The sequence below is a fragment of the Lactuca serriola genome, chromosome 4 (genome assembly GCF_051521515.1).
Source record: "Lactuca serriola cultivar US96UC23 chromosome 4, Lser_US96UC23_V15, whole genome shotgun sequence".
Classification (NCBI taxonomy): Eukaryota; Viridiplantae; Streptophyta; class Magnoliopsida; order Asterales; family Asteraceae; genus Lactuca; species Lactuca serriola.
Window position 1 is genome coordinate 187,943,940 of NC_136411.1, and position 14,996 is coordinate 187,958,935.

General features: G+C 32.4%; 1 protein-coding gene and 1 long non-coding RNA gene across 2 annotated transcripts in view; both read left to right on the plus strand.

The window, feature by feature from the left end:
- The window catches only part of LOC145103051 (uncharacterized), a 3,041-nt gene extending 506 nt beyond the window's left edge, over positions 1-2,535 (plus strand). The window contains exons 2-4 of the long non-coding RNA XR_013706341.1: positions 248-359; positions 566-676; positions 2,275-2,535. This is a non-coding gene — a long non-coding RNA (uncharacterized LOC145103051). The remainder of the gene's footprint in view (positions 1-247; positions 360-565; positions 677-2,274) is intronic.
- A 3,566-nt stretch (positions 2,536-6,101) lies between these two features.
- LOC145100478 (boron transporter 4-like) lies at positions 6,102-10,793 on the plus strand. The gene is made up of 14 exons (XM_079037737.1): positions 6,102-6,187; positions 6,488-6,593; positions 6,758-6,840; positions 6,925-7,117; positions 7,205-7,343; positions 7,448-7,613; positions 7,697-7,863; positions 7,939-8,112; positions 8,197-8,292; positions 8,383-8,499; positions 8,602-8,924; positions 9,034-9,313; positions 9,403-9,540; positions 10,558-10,793. Exons 2-14 carry the CDS (start codon positions 6,490-6,492, stop codon positions 10,591-10,593), a joined length of 2,016 nt encoding a protein of 671 aa, XP_078893863.1. The 5' UTR covers positions 6,102-6,187; positions 6,488-6,489; the 3' UTR covers positions 10,594-10,793.
- The last annotated feature ends 4,203 nt before the right edge of the window (positions 10,794-14,996 follow it).

The following is a 14,996-nucleotide window of genomic DNA, read 5'->3' on the forward strand; positions in this document are numbered from 1 at the left end:
TGATTACTATATGTGGTAGCTGCTGAGTTAAATGTTTGTTGTTTGTTTTAGATCCTGTATCAGGTTGGTCATCAGATTGTTGTAAGATAAATGACTTTGGTGTTAACTTCCCTACAACTTTAACTTATAAATAGAGCTTTGGTTAATGTTTGTTGTATGAACTATGATGGGATGAGGCCCATAACAGAATAAATTATTTCTTTTGCTTCAAACTTATCTAAATTAGGAAGATGTTTCCAACTTTCAGGACATCATCTGATGAAGGAACCTTATACAACCATGTTCAATGAAACAGAGCTACTAACAAGATATATTCGTGAAATTCAAAGAACAGTACAAGTGGTTTAAGAGTTCTTCCAGTAAGTGTTGATACTAAATTCAATCCTTTATTGTGAAGTGCACATTTGGTGAAAAAAGTGGCCATTAATACATCAACTGAGCATATCATATTTCTAACCTACATTTAAAATGGTTTGCCCAAGCTTGTAATTATCTTCTTGGGTTTGTGCCCATTTGCCATTGGTAAAATTGAGTTGAATTACTTGCCATTGATGATACTTGTCAGGTGAAATGAATATTTCTAAATGGAAAAAGATGGATTCCAAATCCTTAGTGATAAGCTGAATATTGGTCCTCTCAGCTCCCTGTACTCTTCTAAAGATTCTCCAAACCCAAGGTTATTTCTGCTCATGTTACATTTACTTTATATAGAGCAAATTTCCACCTTTCATTTGTAGGTAATATGGGTGTTGGATGTTTTTGTAACTCGGTAGGGGGTTATGAGAATGCATTTCCTCCCAAAAAGCTATACTTATTAGTTATAATTTTTATTTTGGACATGACCAGTTCTATCACTCTATATGTTCTATGATAATTATCAGACCAGTTCTATCACTTTTTATATTTATGAAAAAAAATTAAAAGTTAGGAAAATATTATGAACGAATCTAAGCTTGATTTGAGGCTGAAGTCAAATTAGTTCGAGATCTTGATGAACAAACTAAGAATAAATTATCTAACATGTTCCTTGAGCAGATCTGAATCTGGGTGTAAAGACTAGATCATAATTTAGGTCTACATTTCAGATTGAGGTTATTAATCGAAGAACAAACACATAAAGATAAAGACCCCGAATACTTCAACACAACAGCCAAACTAAAACTGTTTCTCATAGCCAAAAATTAGAACTATTACAAAAGAAAAAAAAAAGATCATAATTAATTAATTATTGAAAGAGAAGAAGTGTAGTCGGTATAGAAACATAAGCCAAGCAGCAAAAGAATAACTATCTAACCATAAAGAGACAAATCTATATTTCAATTTCAAACATATAGTCATAATTAAATGTACAATAACCAGTTTATGGGCTCAACTAAATTTAAAAATCAATATTAATTTGGCCTATAAAATATTAAGAATATTAAATTTCCGATTTACTCATTTCTAATATTATTTTTTTTTCTTTTTAATATTACAATGATCATCTAATTATTAAAATTACTATGTTAAAAATATTTAAAAAGTTTATAATCTAGAAAAATGATGTAACATGGCACGTTAAGTTTATAATCTAGAAAGATTATGTAACAGGGCCCATTAAGTCTCTTAGGTATTATGATAAAAGGATTATTATTAGAATATTACTCATTAATTTTTGTGATTATTTTTAGGTATTATTCCACACATGAGTTAATTTTTTTTTTCTTAGGCTTTCGTCGCACTAATTTATTTTTTTAACGATAAAACTGATTTGAATTGCCAATCAATCTCTTAGTGTTACCAAAATATCATCTTTTGAAAAATCAATAACTGGAATAACAATGACAACTATAGTAAGTGTTTTGATATGTACATAAAAAAATTAGACACCAACTTTTAGACATTCAAAAAAAGAATAAATAAAAATATATAGAAACTTTAACCAAATAAAAGATTAATACTCAACCAAAAAAGTACGTTGATTTGTATGTTGATAATATTGATTAAGTTGATAATAAACAAAAGGACATTGCTATTATGGTTAAAAGTTAGGTAGTTTGTTGATAATATTGATTAAATTGATAATAAACAAAAGTACGTTGCTATTATGGTTAAAAGTTAGGTAGTTTGTTGATAATATTGATTAAATTAATAATAAACATAAGTGCGTTGCTATTATTGTTAAAAGTTAAGTATATTGCTATAAGTATTATAAACAAAAATGCATTGTTATAATAAACTAAAGTACATTGCTAATATTGTTTAATTATTGCATTGTGTTGCCATTTTTTTTAGGTTGATAGGTTGCGTGCACAAGTTTCTACCATGGAACAACAACAACAACAAATGAAAGAACAAATGGAAATGGTTATGAGGATGATGAATATGTCTTGAAATCAACCCCGTGCTCCCCCCGATAATCCACCTGAGGACAATTGATAAGTATTTTGGAACAATTGAATTTGTAAACATTTGATATTGTTTGTTTTGTTAAGTAATGCTTACTTTTGTAAGATATTTTGGATAATGGAATGGAATGTGTCAAACTTGGTATTAGGGACGTTTTTTGGTGTATTTTATATGGTATTTGAGACAAATGTGAATTGAATGTGGTATTTGACAAAAAATTGGAAATTTTTAAATTAATTTTTTTTTAAAATAAAACGAATTTAGCTACGGAATAGCTACGAAAGTAAATAGCTAGCAGCTATTTACTTTCGTAGCTATTCCGTAGCTATTTGGATTCGTAGCTATTCCGTAGCTATTTAGTTCTGTAGCTATTTGGATCCGTAGCTATTTAGTTCCGTAGCTATCTAATTCCGTAACTATTCCATAGGAAATTTGTAGCTATTTATTTCTGTAGCTATTCCGTAGCTATAGTAGCTACGGAAAATTTCGTAGCGATTCTGTAGCTAATCCGTAGCTATAATTTAGCCACGGGCCATTATGCTACAGCCAATTTTCCGTAGCAATTCCGTAGCTATCCGCTTATAGCTACGGATTAGCTACGGATTGTGTTGTAGCTATTGCACCAATTTTCTAGTAGTGATATTTGGAACTTATGTATAAACCCTTAATGTTCGATGTTTATTGTTGGCCTGGTACAAATAATGGTCATCTATTTTAACTTTACATCATCTATTTAATCATATAGTTATGTATATATCTGTTTTATAGCATAAATTCAAAATCAAAACATGTATAAATATAGAGTAAATTACTGAAATCGTCCCCATGGTTTGGTCAAGTTGCACGTTTGGTCCCTAACTTTTTTTTTGCACTTGGATTGTCCCTGTGGTTTGATTTTGTTGCGTTTTTTGTCCCTATGGTTTGATAAAAATTGCATGTTTGGTCCCTAACTTATGTATGTAAGGGATGAAAAATGCAACAAAATCAAACCACAGGGACGAAAAACGCAACAAAATCAAACCACAAGGACGATCCGAGTGCAAAAAAAAGGTTAGGGACCAAACGTGTAATTTTGACCAAATCACAGAGACGATTTTAGTAATTTACTCATAAATATATAATTCATCAGTAACAAAATATATTTTTTATGGTATTTATAACAATCTACCTATTTGATGATTTATATGGTTTTGCCTATATTTGTTTTAGTAAGACAGATTTTGAAAAAATGGTAGCATATCTATATTTTTAAATCAAACTGAAACATATCTTTATTTTAACCAAAGAGACAACATATTTTTTATTTTGAACCTTAGTTGGATTGATGTTTTATTCTTATTTCATTATTCGGTTTAATGATCTAAGAAGTTGATTAATTGATATAAACATTCACTAATTACGAAAATTAGCATGTTACTTTTATTTAACGATATGATATTTATCATTAGTGTTATATAAACTTAAACGAATGTATGACCAAAAAGAAGCTATCCTCCGGGCATAAAAAAAAAAAAAAAACAAAAAAGCTTTTAAAGGAAACTGATTTCCGACAGAAAACTATTTGTTGTTTTCCAACTGCAAACTAATCACCTAAAGTAAACTATTCGGCAAAAAAACTATCGCCTGCCTCTTTGAACATTCTCTAGAATATTGCATGTTTCCGGTAGGCAACTAATTTTTGAAAGGAAATTATTTTCCTAAACGAAGCTATTTACCAACTTTTTTTGTCACCGCCGTCTCTTTAGAATAAGATATGTTTCCGAATGAAAAAACATCAACATATCGTATTTTTAACTCATTTGAATCACACTGACATCTTGGTATTCCTACAATCTTTGGGTGATGATATTGATGATTTTAATCTTCCAAAGATATATCAAGATGTCATTTAAAATTTGAAGTTTTTCATGAAGTAAACGAATAATGCTCTATAGTTATAAATTTTGAACGTTTAGTGGCCCAAGATTTTCTCTATCATGAACAAAAATTTGTGTATGATGAGATCATGCAACATGTCGATAAATGATATTTTATGAGTGTTCTTCATAGACGGTCCCGGTGGAACAGAACAAACATTTTTTTTACAAATCTTACTTGCTAATATCCGTTCGTGTGGTCATATTGCACTTGCCACCGCTTCATTGGGTGTTGCGACTAATAACATGTCAGGGGGAGAACAGTTCACTGTCGCTTTAAAATTCTAAATGTAGGTATTTATATAAGGGATCAGGTTTCTTGCATTGCCAACTTTATGTGGCATTGTCTAAAGGATATCACGTCTCAATACAAATGTTTTAGTAAAGCTTGACGAACAATTCAACGACAGTGAAGTCTATACATCAAATGTGGTGTATAAAAAAATATTGCACAATTAATAATGCACAATCAATCATTGGTTCGTATGCATTAGTAAAATGTCCCAACTTTTTTGTTTTTAGTTTTTATGGATTTCATTTATGCTAGCATGACTCTTATTGATATATGTTTAGATGTAGTAAACTATTTGCGCAAAATAACTAATCGCTACCTCTACAAACTAATTTCTGAAAAAACTATTAGCACCCGGCGCTTGGCGCGGGTAAACGGCTAGTGTGTGTGTGTGTGTGTGTGTGTGTGTGTATATATATATATATATATATATATATATATATATATATATTATGGAAATGATTCTTAGCAATAGTAAACTGACACATTTTTTGGCAAAAATGGTCCCTCAATTATATTTGGGTATTTTCTGTCAATATCTAGATTTTGATAGTATCTTTTTGGCCTTTAGGTTTTTACCACAAATCTTTGGTGCATTTAACACTTTTCGCCCTGAAATTAAAAACTTTTATACATTTGCGTTTTCATTAAATTTTTCTGCTTTTTGGTTTTTGCCACAAAACTTTAGTGAGTTTGACACTTTTAGTCCTTACAGTCAAAAGTTTTACCTTTTTGATGTTTTTGCCACAAATCTTTTAACATTCTTTTGAATTTTGTCACCATATTTTCCCAACTTTGGCAACTTTAACATTATTGTCACAACATTTTTGAATTTTCGTCAGCAGTGACCATTCTTTTGGTTGTACACTTTTGAAATCTAATTTTAGGGGTTGTCGACTTTCTCCCATATTTGTGGTGATTTACAATTTCAGCACATATCTTTTAAAATTTGCCGACTTTTCCCATATTACCCCAAAAGCGGCGTAGCCGCAGCCTCTTTACTAGTTGTATATAAAAATATGAGTTAATGATACAACTTTAATGTTGTTTCTTTAAAACGTAAATCAAATAGTCTTGTAATAGCCGATAAAAGTGATTTATTAGACAACGAATGTAATTTTAATAGTAAACCATGTAAAAAAAAATAAAAATATTACTGGCTTACAAACAAGACTGTTTATTACCTATAAAAGTATTTCCCTTGTAAAGTTAACAAAAACACTATAAACTAAGGTAGAGTCGGAAAAATGGACTAATTGAGGAATTAAAATGAGTAAACTTTTGGTCGAAATATGATTATAAAATTTACGTCATTATATTAATAATTTATATTTTTAATAGATTTTGTTCATGATATATCAATTTTAAATTTTAATACAGCTTTCGAGTTTCGACCCCTTTTATTCTTAGCTAAATTTTTAGATTCCTTATATTTCGTGGGCCCAGTTGTAGAATACAAAAAGGATGGTGATACGCAGAGTACCCTAACCTATCAGACCCTTTCACTTTGCCTCAAAAGGTTGACTTCCAATTTTCTGAATTCTACTCTAACAGTTGCAGTTTTGAGTCACTTGTCACCATTCTTCGTCAGGTTTTTTTTTTATGAACTATTTTATTTTTGCAGATTATTTGTGTCTTTCTTCAGTATAATGCAGTTATGATTCATCTCACTATTGCACATTCATCATTTATCGTCTTCTTTGCATGTTAGTTGTTTGAAATTTTGTAAGTCTAGATGATTTCATTAAAAAATGTGTTTGTATATAAGGATAACAAGTCGATAATCAATTCGCTAGAATGAGATTATGAGATTGAATCTGAATGAATCTATTTGAAATCGTATAAGTGTAAACTGATTATTTACGTTTGATCGACATTTATACAATTTCAGGAATGGAGCATTTGAAATCTCCATTCAGAGGGATTGCAGATGATGTTAGAGGAAGAGCATTATGCTATAAACAGGATTGGAATGTCGGAATTCGCTCTGGAATTGGGTAATCCTCTTCGTTCCTCTGGTTTACGTGCATGATCCAAATTATACGTAGTTCTCTATGTATGTATAACCTAATGATTCAGCATTTCAACTAGATCGACTGTTTCGAGTCACCATTTTCTGAGAACTATATTGATTCAAAATGCAAATTACGATTGTTTATAGGATTTTGGCTCCAACTACATACATCTTCTTTGCTTCTGCACTACCTGTCATAGCATTTGGGGAGCAACTTAGTAGAGATACAGGTATTCTATATTCTATAGATGAGGAAAGTAAATACAATTAGATGATTCGAAATGGTAATTAGTTAACTTTTTCAACTGTTGTAGATGGAAGTTTGAGCACAGTTGAAACTTTGACTTCTACTGCTATATGTGGTCTCATACACTCAATACTTGGTGGACAACCTCTTCTGATATTAGGAGTAGCAGAACCTACTGTTATCATGTACACTTACTTGTATAACTTTGCTAAAGGGAGGCAAGATTTGGGGCAAAAACTGTTCTTGGCATGGGCTGGATGGTAATTTTACATAAGAACCCTAGTATTCCATGCTTTCTGAATCACCAACTCCTAATTTATGTCTTAATAGCAACACAATTTTTGCAGGGTATGCACTTGGACAGCTCTGATGTTGTTCATTCTTGCAATTTTCAATGTATGTGTTATCATCAATAGGTTTACAAGGATTGCAGGGGAAACTTTTGGGATGTTAATTTCTGTTCTTTTCATTCAAGAGGCCATCAAGGTAACTAAAGTCACTAATGGAGGAAAAAGTTTCAAAGCTAATAGTTTGTTACTCTTACTGCTGTTTCATGTTTTATAACATTTAGTTTGATTTTGTTGGTTTAGGGACTGGTGAGCGAGTTCAAGATTCCTAAAAATGAGGATCCCAATAAAGTGAAGTATCAATTTCAGTGGCTTTACACCAATGGTATTCTTGCAGTTGTATTCTCATTTGGGCTTCTATACACTGCATTAAAAAGCAGGAAAGCAAGATCATGGTGGTTTGGAACAGGTGAATGGAGTATTTTTTTTTTTTATCAAATATGTTGTAGATTCTTATCATCTTAATATGTAACAAGTATTATCTGAATATAGGGCGACTTAGAAGCTTGATAGCAGACTATGGAGTCCCATTGATGATTATAGTGTGGACAGCTGTCTCTTTCAGTGTACCTGGAAAACTCCCTTCTGGAGTTCCAAGAAGACTCTTTAGTCCACTCTTATGGGAATCTGAATCAACATACCATTGGACTGTTATCAAGGTAAATATTTGTAGACATTTTAAATAATAAAACTTCATAATTCGATCTTAATTCTTCCCTTGAATTTAAGTACAGGATATGGGTAAAGTTCCTCCTGCATACATCTTTGCAGCCTTCATCCCAGCTCTTATGATAGCTGGGCTTTATTTCTTTGATCATAGTGTTGCTTCACAGTTAGCTCAACAAAAAGAATTTAATCTCAAGAACCCTTCAGCCTATCATTATGACATTCTTTTGCTTGGATTCATGGTACCTTTTTCTATATTATTAACTTATAATTAACATGTTAACAATCAGATGCATATTTTTAAAATTATTAAATGTTGTTTTCAGACGTTGCTTTGCGGATTATTGGGACTACCTCCTTCAAATGGTGTCTTGCCTCAATCACCCATGCACACTAAAAGCCTAGCAGTTCTCAAAAAACAGGCAAGTCTACAAAAGGAAATTATATAATTAGAAACGTATAATTTCATTGATATATTTTTTCTAATAATATAATTGTTTTTATTCTACCAGTTTATTAGAAAGAAGCTTGTAGCAAGTGCCAAGGAAAGCATAAAGCAGAAAGCTACCAATTCTGAGATCTACAACAAGTTGCAAACCGTTTTCATAGAAATCGATAGCTCTCCGATTGTAAATCTTCAGTATCTCAAGTGTTAAACACAAGAAATAGAAACACATTTTCACAATTTTCAAAGTACGTATACTTTTGTAACTTGTTTTCTTACATTGCAGACAACTACGATAGTTAAAGAACTAAAGGACTTGCAAGAAGCAGTGATGAAAGTAGAAGATGGAGAAGAAAACACAAAGGGGAAGTTTGATCCTGAGGAGCACATCGATGCACACTTACCTGTGAGAGTTAATGAGCAAAGAGTCAGCAATCTACTGCAGTCGCTTCTTTTAGCAGGATCTATTTGTGCAATGCCACTTATAAAGTTAATACCAACTTCAGTTCTTTGGGGCTATTTTGCTTACATGGCCATTGATAGTCTTCCTGGAAACCAGTTTTGGGAAAGGATTTTGCTTCTTTTTGTCCCCTCTGGCAGAAGATACAAGTGAGTTCTCTGTTCTCTCCCTTTGGAGCAATATATGTTTTGATTACTAATTTATATAAAAAAAAAAAAAAAAAAAAAAACATTGCTATCTATATCTATGTGGTGGCAGGGTTCTGGAAAAGGTTCATGCTTCTTTCATCGAGTCAGTCCCATTTAGAAGCATAGTCATATTCACAGTCTTCCAAATCATGTATTTCCTCGTATGTTATGGTGTGACATGGGTCCCTGTAGCTGGAATTCTCTTCCCAGTTCCTTTCTTTCTTCTCATCAGCATAAGACAACACATTCTACCAAAACTATTCCAGCTCCATTATCTCAGGGAGCTTGATGCAGCTGAATATGAGGAAATTGTGGGTAGTCCAACACGACCTCCTAGTTTCAATCTCAGGGTAATTAATTAACTTTTCACAAATCACAACCCACCCACATATATAATCACAATTCAGAATTGACTTACTCTCTCTGTGTGTATATACAGGAATCGGATAGTGGAAATGGTGGGAGCAACGAAGGTGACGTGGCGATATGTGATGCTGAAATACTTGATCAAATGACTACAAATAGAGGGGAGCTCAAGGTTCGGAATCTTAGCTTTAGAGAAGATAGACGCACCCAGGTAATAACTACACTTACTTTTTTGTTTTTTCTTCCATTCCTATCATTCAACCTTATACATCATGCCAATTGTCATGCTTTCAAGTTTATTCGTATACATATTGTTGCTTCATAGTTATAGACCATTTATCAGCTTTTGAAATTGCTCAGGATCGTTAAAATATGTTAAATTAATATTATTGTATTCCTATTAATTTGTTTTGTAATATGTTAAATTAATATTATTGTATTCCTATTGAATATTTGTTGTGTAATGTAGAAGGCTTGTAAATTAATATTAATAATAGAATTGGTATAAAATATCAAATGACAATTATTTTTTATTAATAATTAATGGTTCAAAACATATTTATATATTTCATTAAATAAATAATTTGGTGGTGGTCCCAAAAACGTTTAAGGGCTATTTGATACGCTTACTATGGGGTTATTCAGACCATTTGTTATCACAATTAAAAACCTCTGATTCAGTTTTTCAGTTTTAAGAAGTTGAGTCTGACTCAATCAGCACACTATCAAAGAACCAGTTAGTTGCAATGTAAATAATCTTACAAAATTTGCAAAACTACAAATTTGGTCCATCTTTGTTATACCAATTCTTATGGATTAAGTCCAAAAAGATTTACTGTAAATTTGCCTTTGTTGTTTCATTTTGTTATTGGTTTTTGTCTTTATGATTTTATTTTGTTTCAGATTTGATCTAAAAAACTATTTTGCGCCTAATCTTATATTTGGTATTAATCTTTGTCATTTATTTATGCTTAGTATTACTATCATAAAAATGGGCCCTACCCCTCCCTGCAAAGGGAACCACCATTGTGCTATGTGGGGCAAAATAGTAAATTTTTGATCGAATACAAAACAATATGGAGCAGTTGGGACCAAATCAGCAATAAAATGTAAACACATAAGCAAATTTACAACTAATTTGGATCAAACCTTTTAACAAATGGAAAAGCATAAGGACCAACCTGTAATTTACTCTTAAACTTTTTTTTTTTTAATCTTTTTTTTGCAGCAAATTTACCACGAAGACTATACCCAGTCTGAGTGAAAAAGATAGAAGACAGTTACGGATAGCGAACCAAAGCTCAACTATGATGCTTGTAAAGGTAATGAGTAGTTGTATGCATTTGGTGAGTGTAGTAGTTAGTGTTGGTTTGATTTGATCATGTAATTGTAAATGTACAAAAGGTTGGTTTAAACTTTAAAGCCCAAATGGAACATTGATAATAAAAATCAGACCATTGGGCTTTTAAGCAGCATTGAGAAATTTCCTGTTTTTTTTTAGCTCGACTCAAATGGCCACAAACCCGTTGCAATTGATAAAAGTGAAATATCTTAGACCGTAGAAAAGGTTATGAAAAAGCTTAAAATTTAAAAAAAAAAAAAAAAAAATCCATGCATCCGAGCTTTTTCCATTTGATTATCTATGTTTTGTTTTTATAGTAGTTGATTTGTTATTGATTGAAAAGCTATGATACCCACCACATCATTGTAAAAGCTTAAAAGAAGAGTTTGCTAATTAGCAAGATTCTTGAAAAAACTTGGGTTTGAAAAAGCTCTTAAAATAGTTTTTCATTTTATAAAACTTTTTTGGCTTGAAAAAATTCATGGATTTGACATTTCTATTGTAAATTAGACATTCACATCTTCTGTTATTAATTTTGATAAAAACATATATATTTTGATTCTTTATAAGATTAGAAAATATAATTTGTTGACTTTTCGTTAACAGTGTAGTTTATAAAAAATAATAATCACTTTTTATTTTGTACTAAAAATCTGAAATAAGAAGAGGTGTGAAATGTAGTTTTTGTATAAACAAAACGAGTGTAATTGAAATTTTATATTGTAATTGTGAAAGTGACGTCACTGTCACACTTCTTAGATAGACCGGAGGGTATAAAAGGGAAGCTTTCCTCATTTTTTGTGGGTCATACCTTTCTTTTCCTTATTTTTCTTTTCGTCACCTAAAACCCAAGGAATGGGTGGGAAACTCTTCCCTCACTTTTTTTTAAATAATTTTTTTTTATGATTTATAATTTTTAAATTAATACTAAACATAAAATTTAATTAAAAATAAAAAGCATTTCATTAATTAAAATAAAACTTACATTAAACCTAAAATTTAAAAAACTAGAAAATTAAAAAATAAATAAATAAATAAACAAACCAATGACCTACGGAAAATATTTTTTCAGAAATTTTCTCTCTTCTTCATCACGAGCTCGAGAGTCGGTCCCGAGAAATGATCGATGTTTTCCATCAAAAACTCCATATCCTCCATTTCTTTTCTCTCTGCCCGCTTATTTTTCCGTGTTTCTTCTTTTTCTTTGTCGAAAGCCAAACGTTTGGAAAAATTAAGATTATATCGATCAAACGACGATGTTATTTTCCGGATTTCGTTAATGTCCACGTTGAAATCAGATGCACCCGAAGAAGTCCATTTCCCTTTCTCTTCACTTTGTCCCTACCCATTGGGCGGACAATTTCTTCTAGCTCGAGTTCGTCGTTCTGATTTAAATCTAGACCGACCCGAGAATCGGAGGAGGTTGTGTAACCACTAGAGCTCATTTTCGTTCACTTTGATTGTTGGACTCCAAAAATAAAATATTGCTCGTATTTTTTCCACCTAGGACAACGGACCAATAATTTCCAACAATCATGCCACTTTAATGGTTTTCCGACTTCCTCAAGGTAAAACTGCAAAGCTTCTTGAAGTATTTCTTCGTCGTCTTGGCCGCTTTTTCGTTGGGTTTTTAGGTTGTTGTACAACTCGTTTATTTTTTAAACCCCCTTTGCTATTTCTCGAAACTTCGAATTCAGTTGATGTTTCGTACAGTAGTCATCACCTTTTTTTAGCTCCTCTCGAAACCGTTCTAAAATGCGAAACCAAAAATGTTCTCCCGGTTGTGCATTTCCTTGAATCGAATCTTCAGAAATGTCAGCCCAAGCTTTGACCAAAACTAGCTCTTCGTGTGGAAGCCATGTTGTCGGCTTTTGTTTTCCCGGTTGTGTGACACCCTCGCGTACTTGTTTTTTCCCTTTACATATTTATGGGGGTGGTGTTGGTTGAGTTTCGAGAATCATGTCTTCTTCTTCCGAATCATCCAACTCATCGACAAGTTGGCGTTGTTGTTGTGTTTGGGTTTGAGTTTGAGTTTGGGGTTGGGGTTGAGGTTGATTTGACGATTGTTGATCTGGAAACACAACAAAGTTTGAAAACATTTGCGGTGAAACATTTAGAACTTGCATCGGGTAATATTGTCTAACATTTTGGTATTGAAATTGTAGTGAGGATTGAATGGGAGCATCGATTTGGGGGCGATAAACTCCTTACGGTGATGAATCGATAGCAAAAATGTTTCGAGAATGGATGTTTAAACTCAAACCATGACTTTTTTTCCTTCAATCGGAAGTTGGGGTTTGATTGTCGAGATTCATTTTGTTTAGAAGAAAATGGAGAGATTAGAGGGTTTGTGTGAATGTTGTTTGATGGTAAATAGTTGTGTATTTATAGGTGTTTAAAAAATTAAAAAAAAAACAAAAAACAAAAAAAATGGATTTAAAATCATTTAGTCGTTACAGCAAAAAAATTATTTTTTTTACCGTTAATCAACGGTTGAATTTCAAAAAAAAATCACAGCCAATCACAGCTGGAGAGAGAATGCAGGAGAGGCTCCCCTCACCCGTTCCTGCGCCACCCTTCCCCGCACCGACGGTGCGGTGTTCCGCCGAGCGGGAAGCTTCCCACGGGTCTTCCCCGCAACCATTCCGTCCGACCTTATTCTTGGACTTGTATAATGCCACATCATATGAACCTGAAGCTCACTTTGTTGGATAGATGAAAAGCCTGAACTATGCTCTTAGAAATGTGGTTTTGAAGTTAATACGTAAATTATATTTATGTAATCTATCTATTATTGGTATATGCCTAACGGTATAATGCCACATCAATCTATTAATATGTAAATTATATTTCTGGGACCATGTGGTGGATTTTTTGGAACTTCCGTAAGGATGTTCTTTTAAATGGTCTTAATATTAGAAGACATTTACTGATTGATAGATTGATCGACTATTTCTATAATGGATTGTGCGTAGGAATATGAAAATTAGTGTTTGTTGGTTGTCTTGGAAGTTAAACCCTATCTTGTCAATTCTTTTGTAAATTTTTGTTAGCCTTGCGCTAACCTCTTTTTTTTATATATTCAGCTGTTCGAAAAAAAAAATGATGAACAAAATATATTTTATGTTAATATCGAGTAATGATTAACTCTATAGACAGTGTATGCGTAAAAGTTGGTTATATATTGGTAAAAAGACAACATATATTAAACAAAACTAGCCAAAACAAAAGAGTACACGTAGATAATTAAGAAAAATAAAGAGAAAACATCATAAGGAACCAGTAGTCTCGATACACCATTTCTCATAGCAAAAGAAGTTTATATTTCCCCTTTGTTCTATTCATGTAAAAATCATCACCATAATTCGTTCCTTGATCTCCAAAATTTCCACATTCTTGAAAATAACTTCGTTCCTTGATCTCCAAAAATTCCAAAATTTGCCATGAGAATGCATGAATAATTGTTGCCTTTTTGGTTTTGCCAATAAAAATGTTTCCAATGAATAAAGATCTAACGTCCCTGGAGTTTATACTTGTGAACCCACACCATATTCGAACTATATTCCAAACCCTTGTTGCAAAGTTACATTCCAAGAATGAGATAGTGGAATCTTCATCGGTATGACAAAAACTATGTTGATAGCATACCATGTTGGTGATTTTAGTGTTATCAATATATTTTGGTTTAATTATTATTAATAATGAGATAAGCCGAACTCCATTTACTAACCGCACTTAGAGGTGTGGGATGCACACTCAGTGTGATATATTTGAACTCGAAAATATCTGGGAGCAGCACCCCTAGCAGGGTCCAAGGCAGAGCCCCTGGTGGTGATTCCGCTGACCGGTCAGCGAACGGGGTTCCAAGGAGTAGCGCCCTGAAACCTAAACATATTTTTGTATCAAGTAGGTGAGACTCCAGTCATGCACTTTCCCGCCAAAAACTCACTAGATGACATCATGATGATGCATATGTTAGTTATGTCCATTAACTAGCATTTTTGGCGCCAATTCTACACGCAACCATCAATAACCATATTTCCCTCTAGTATAAGAATGTTTTCTGGTTCCAAAAAACGAGCTGGAGTTTTCATACACGAAAATTATATATTGATTCATTCTATCTCTCTATAACACAAAAACAACAAGGTATATTATGTGTTTCTAATTTAGAAGTGGTCAGACTTCTAAATTGAAATTTTTTGGATTATCCCAAATCCGATTTCGTGATACCTCAGGCTATAGGGTCAAAATCAGGTCTGGCAATGGGGCGGGTTTGGAGCGAATTGACCTTGATCCAAACTCTTTTAACTAATTTCAAAACC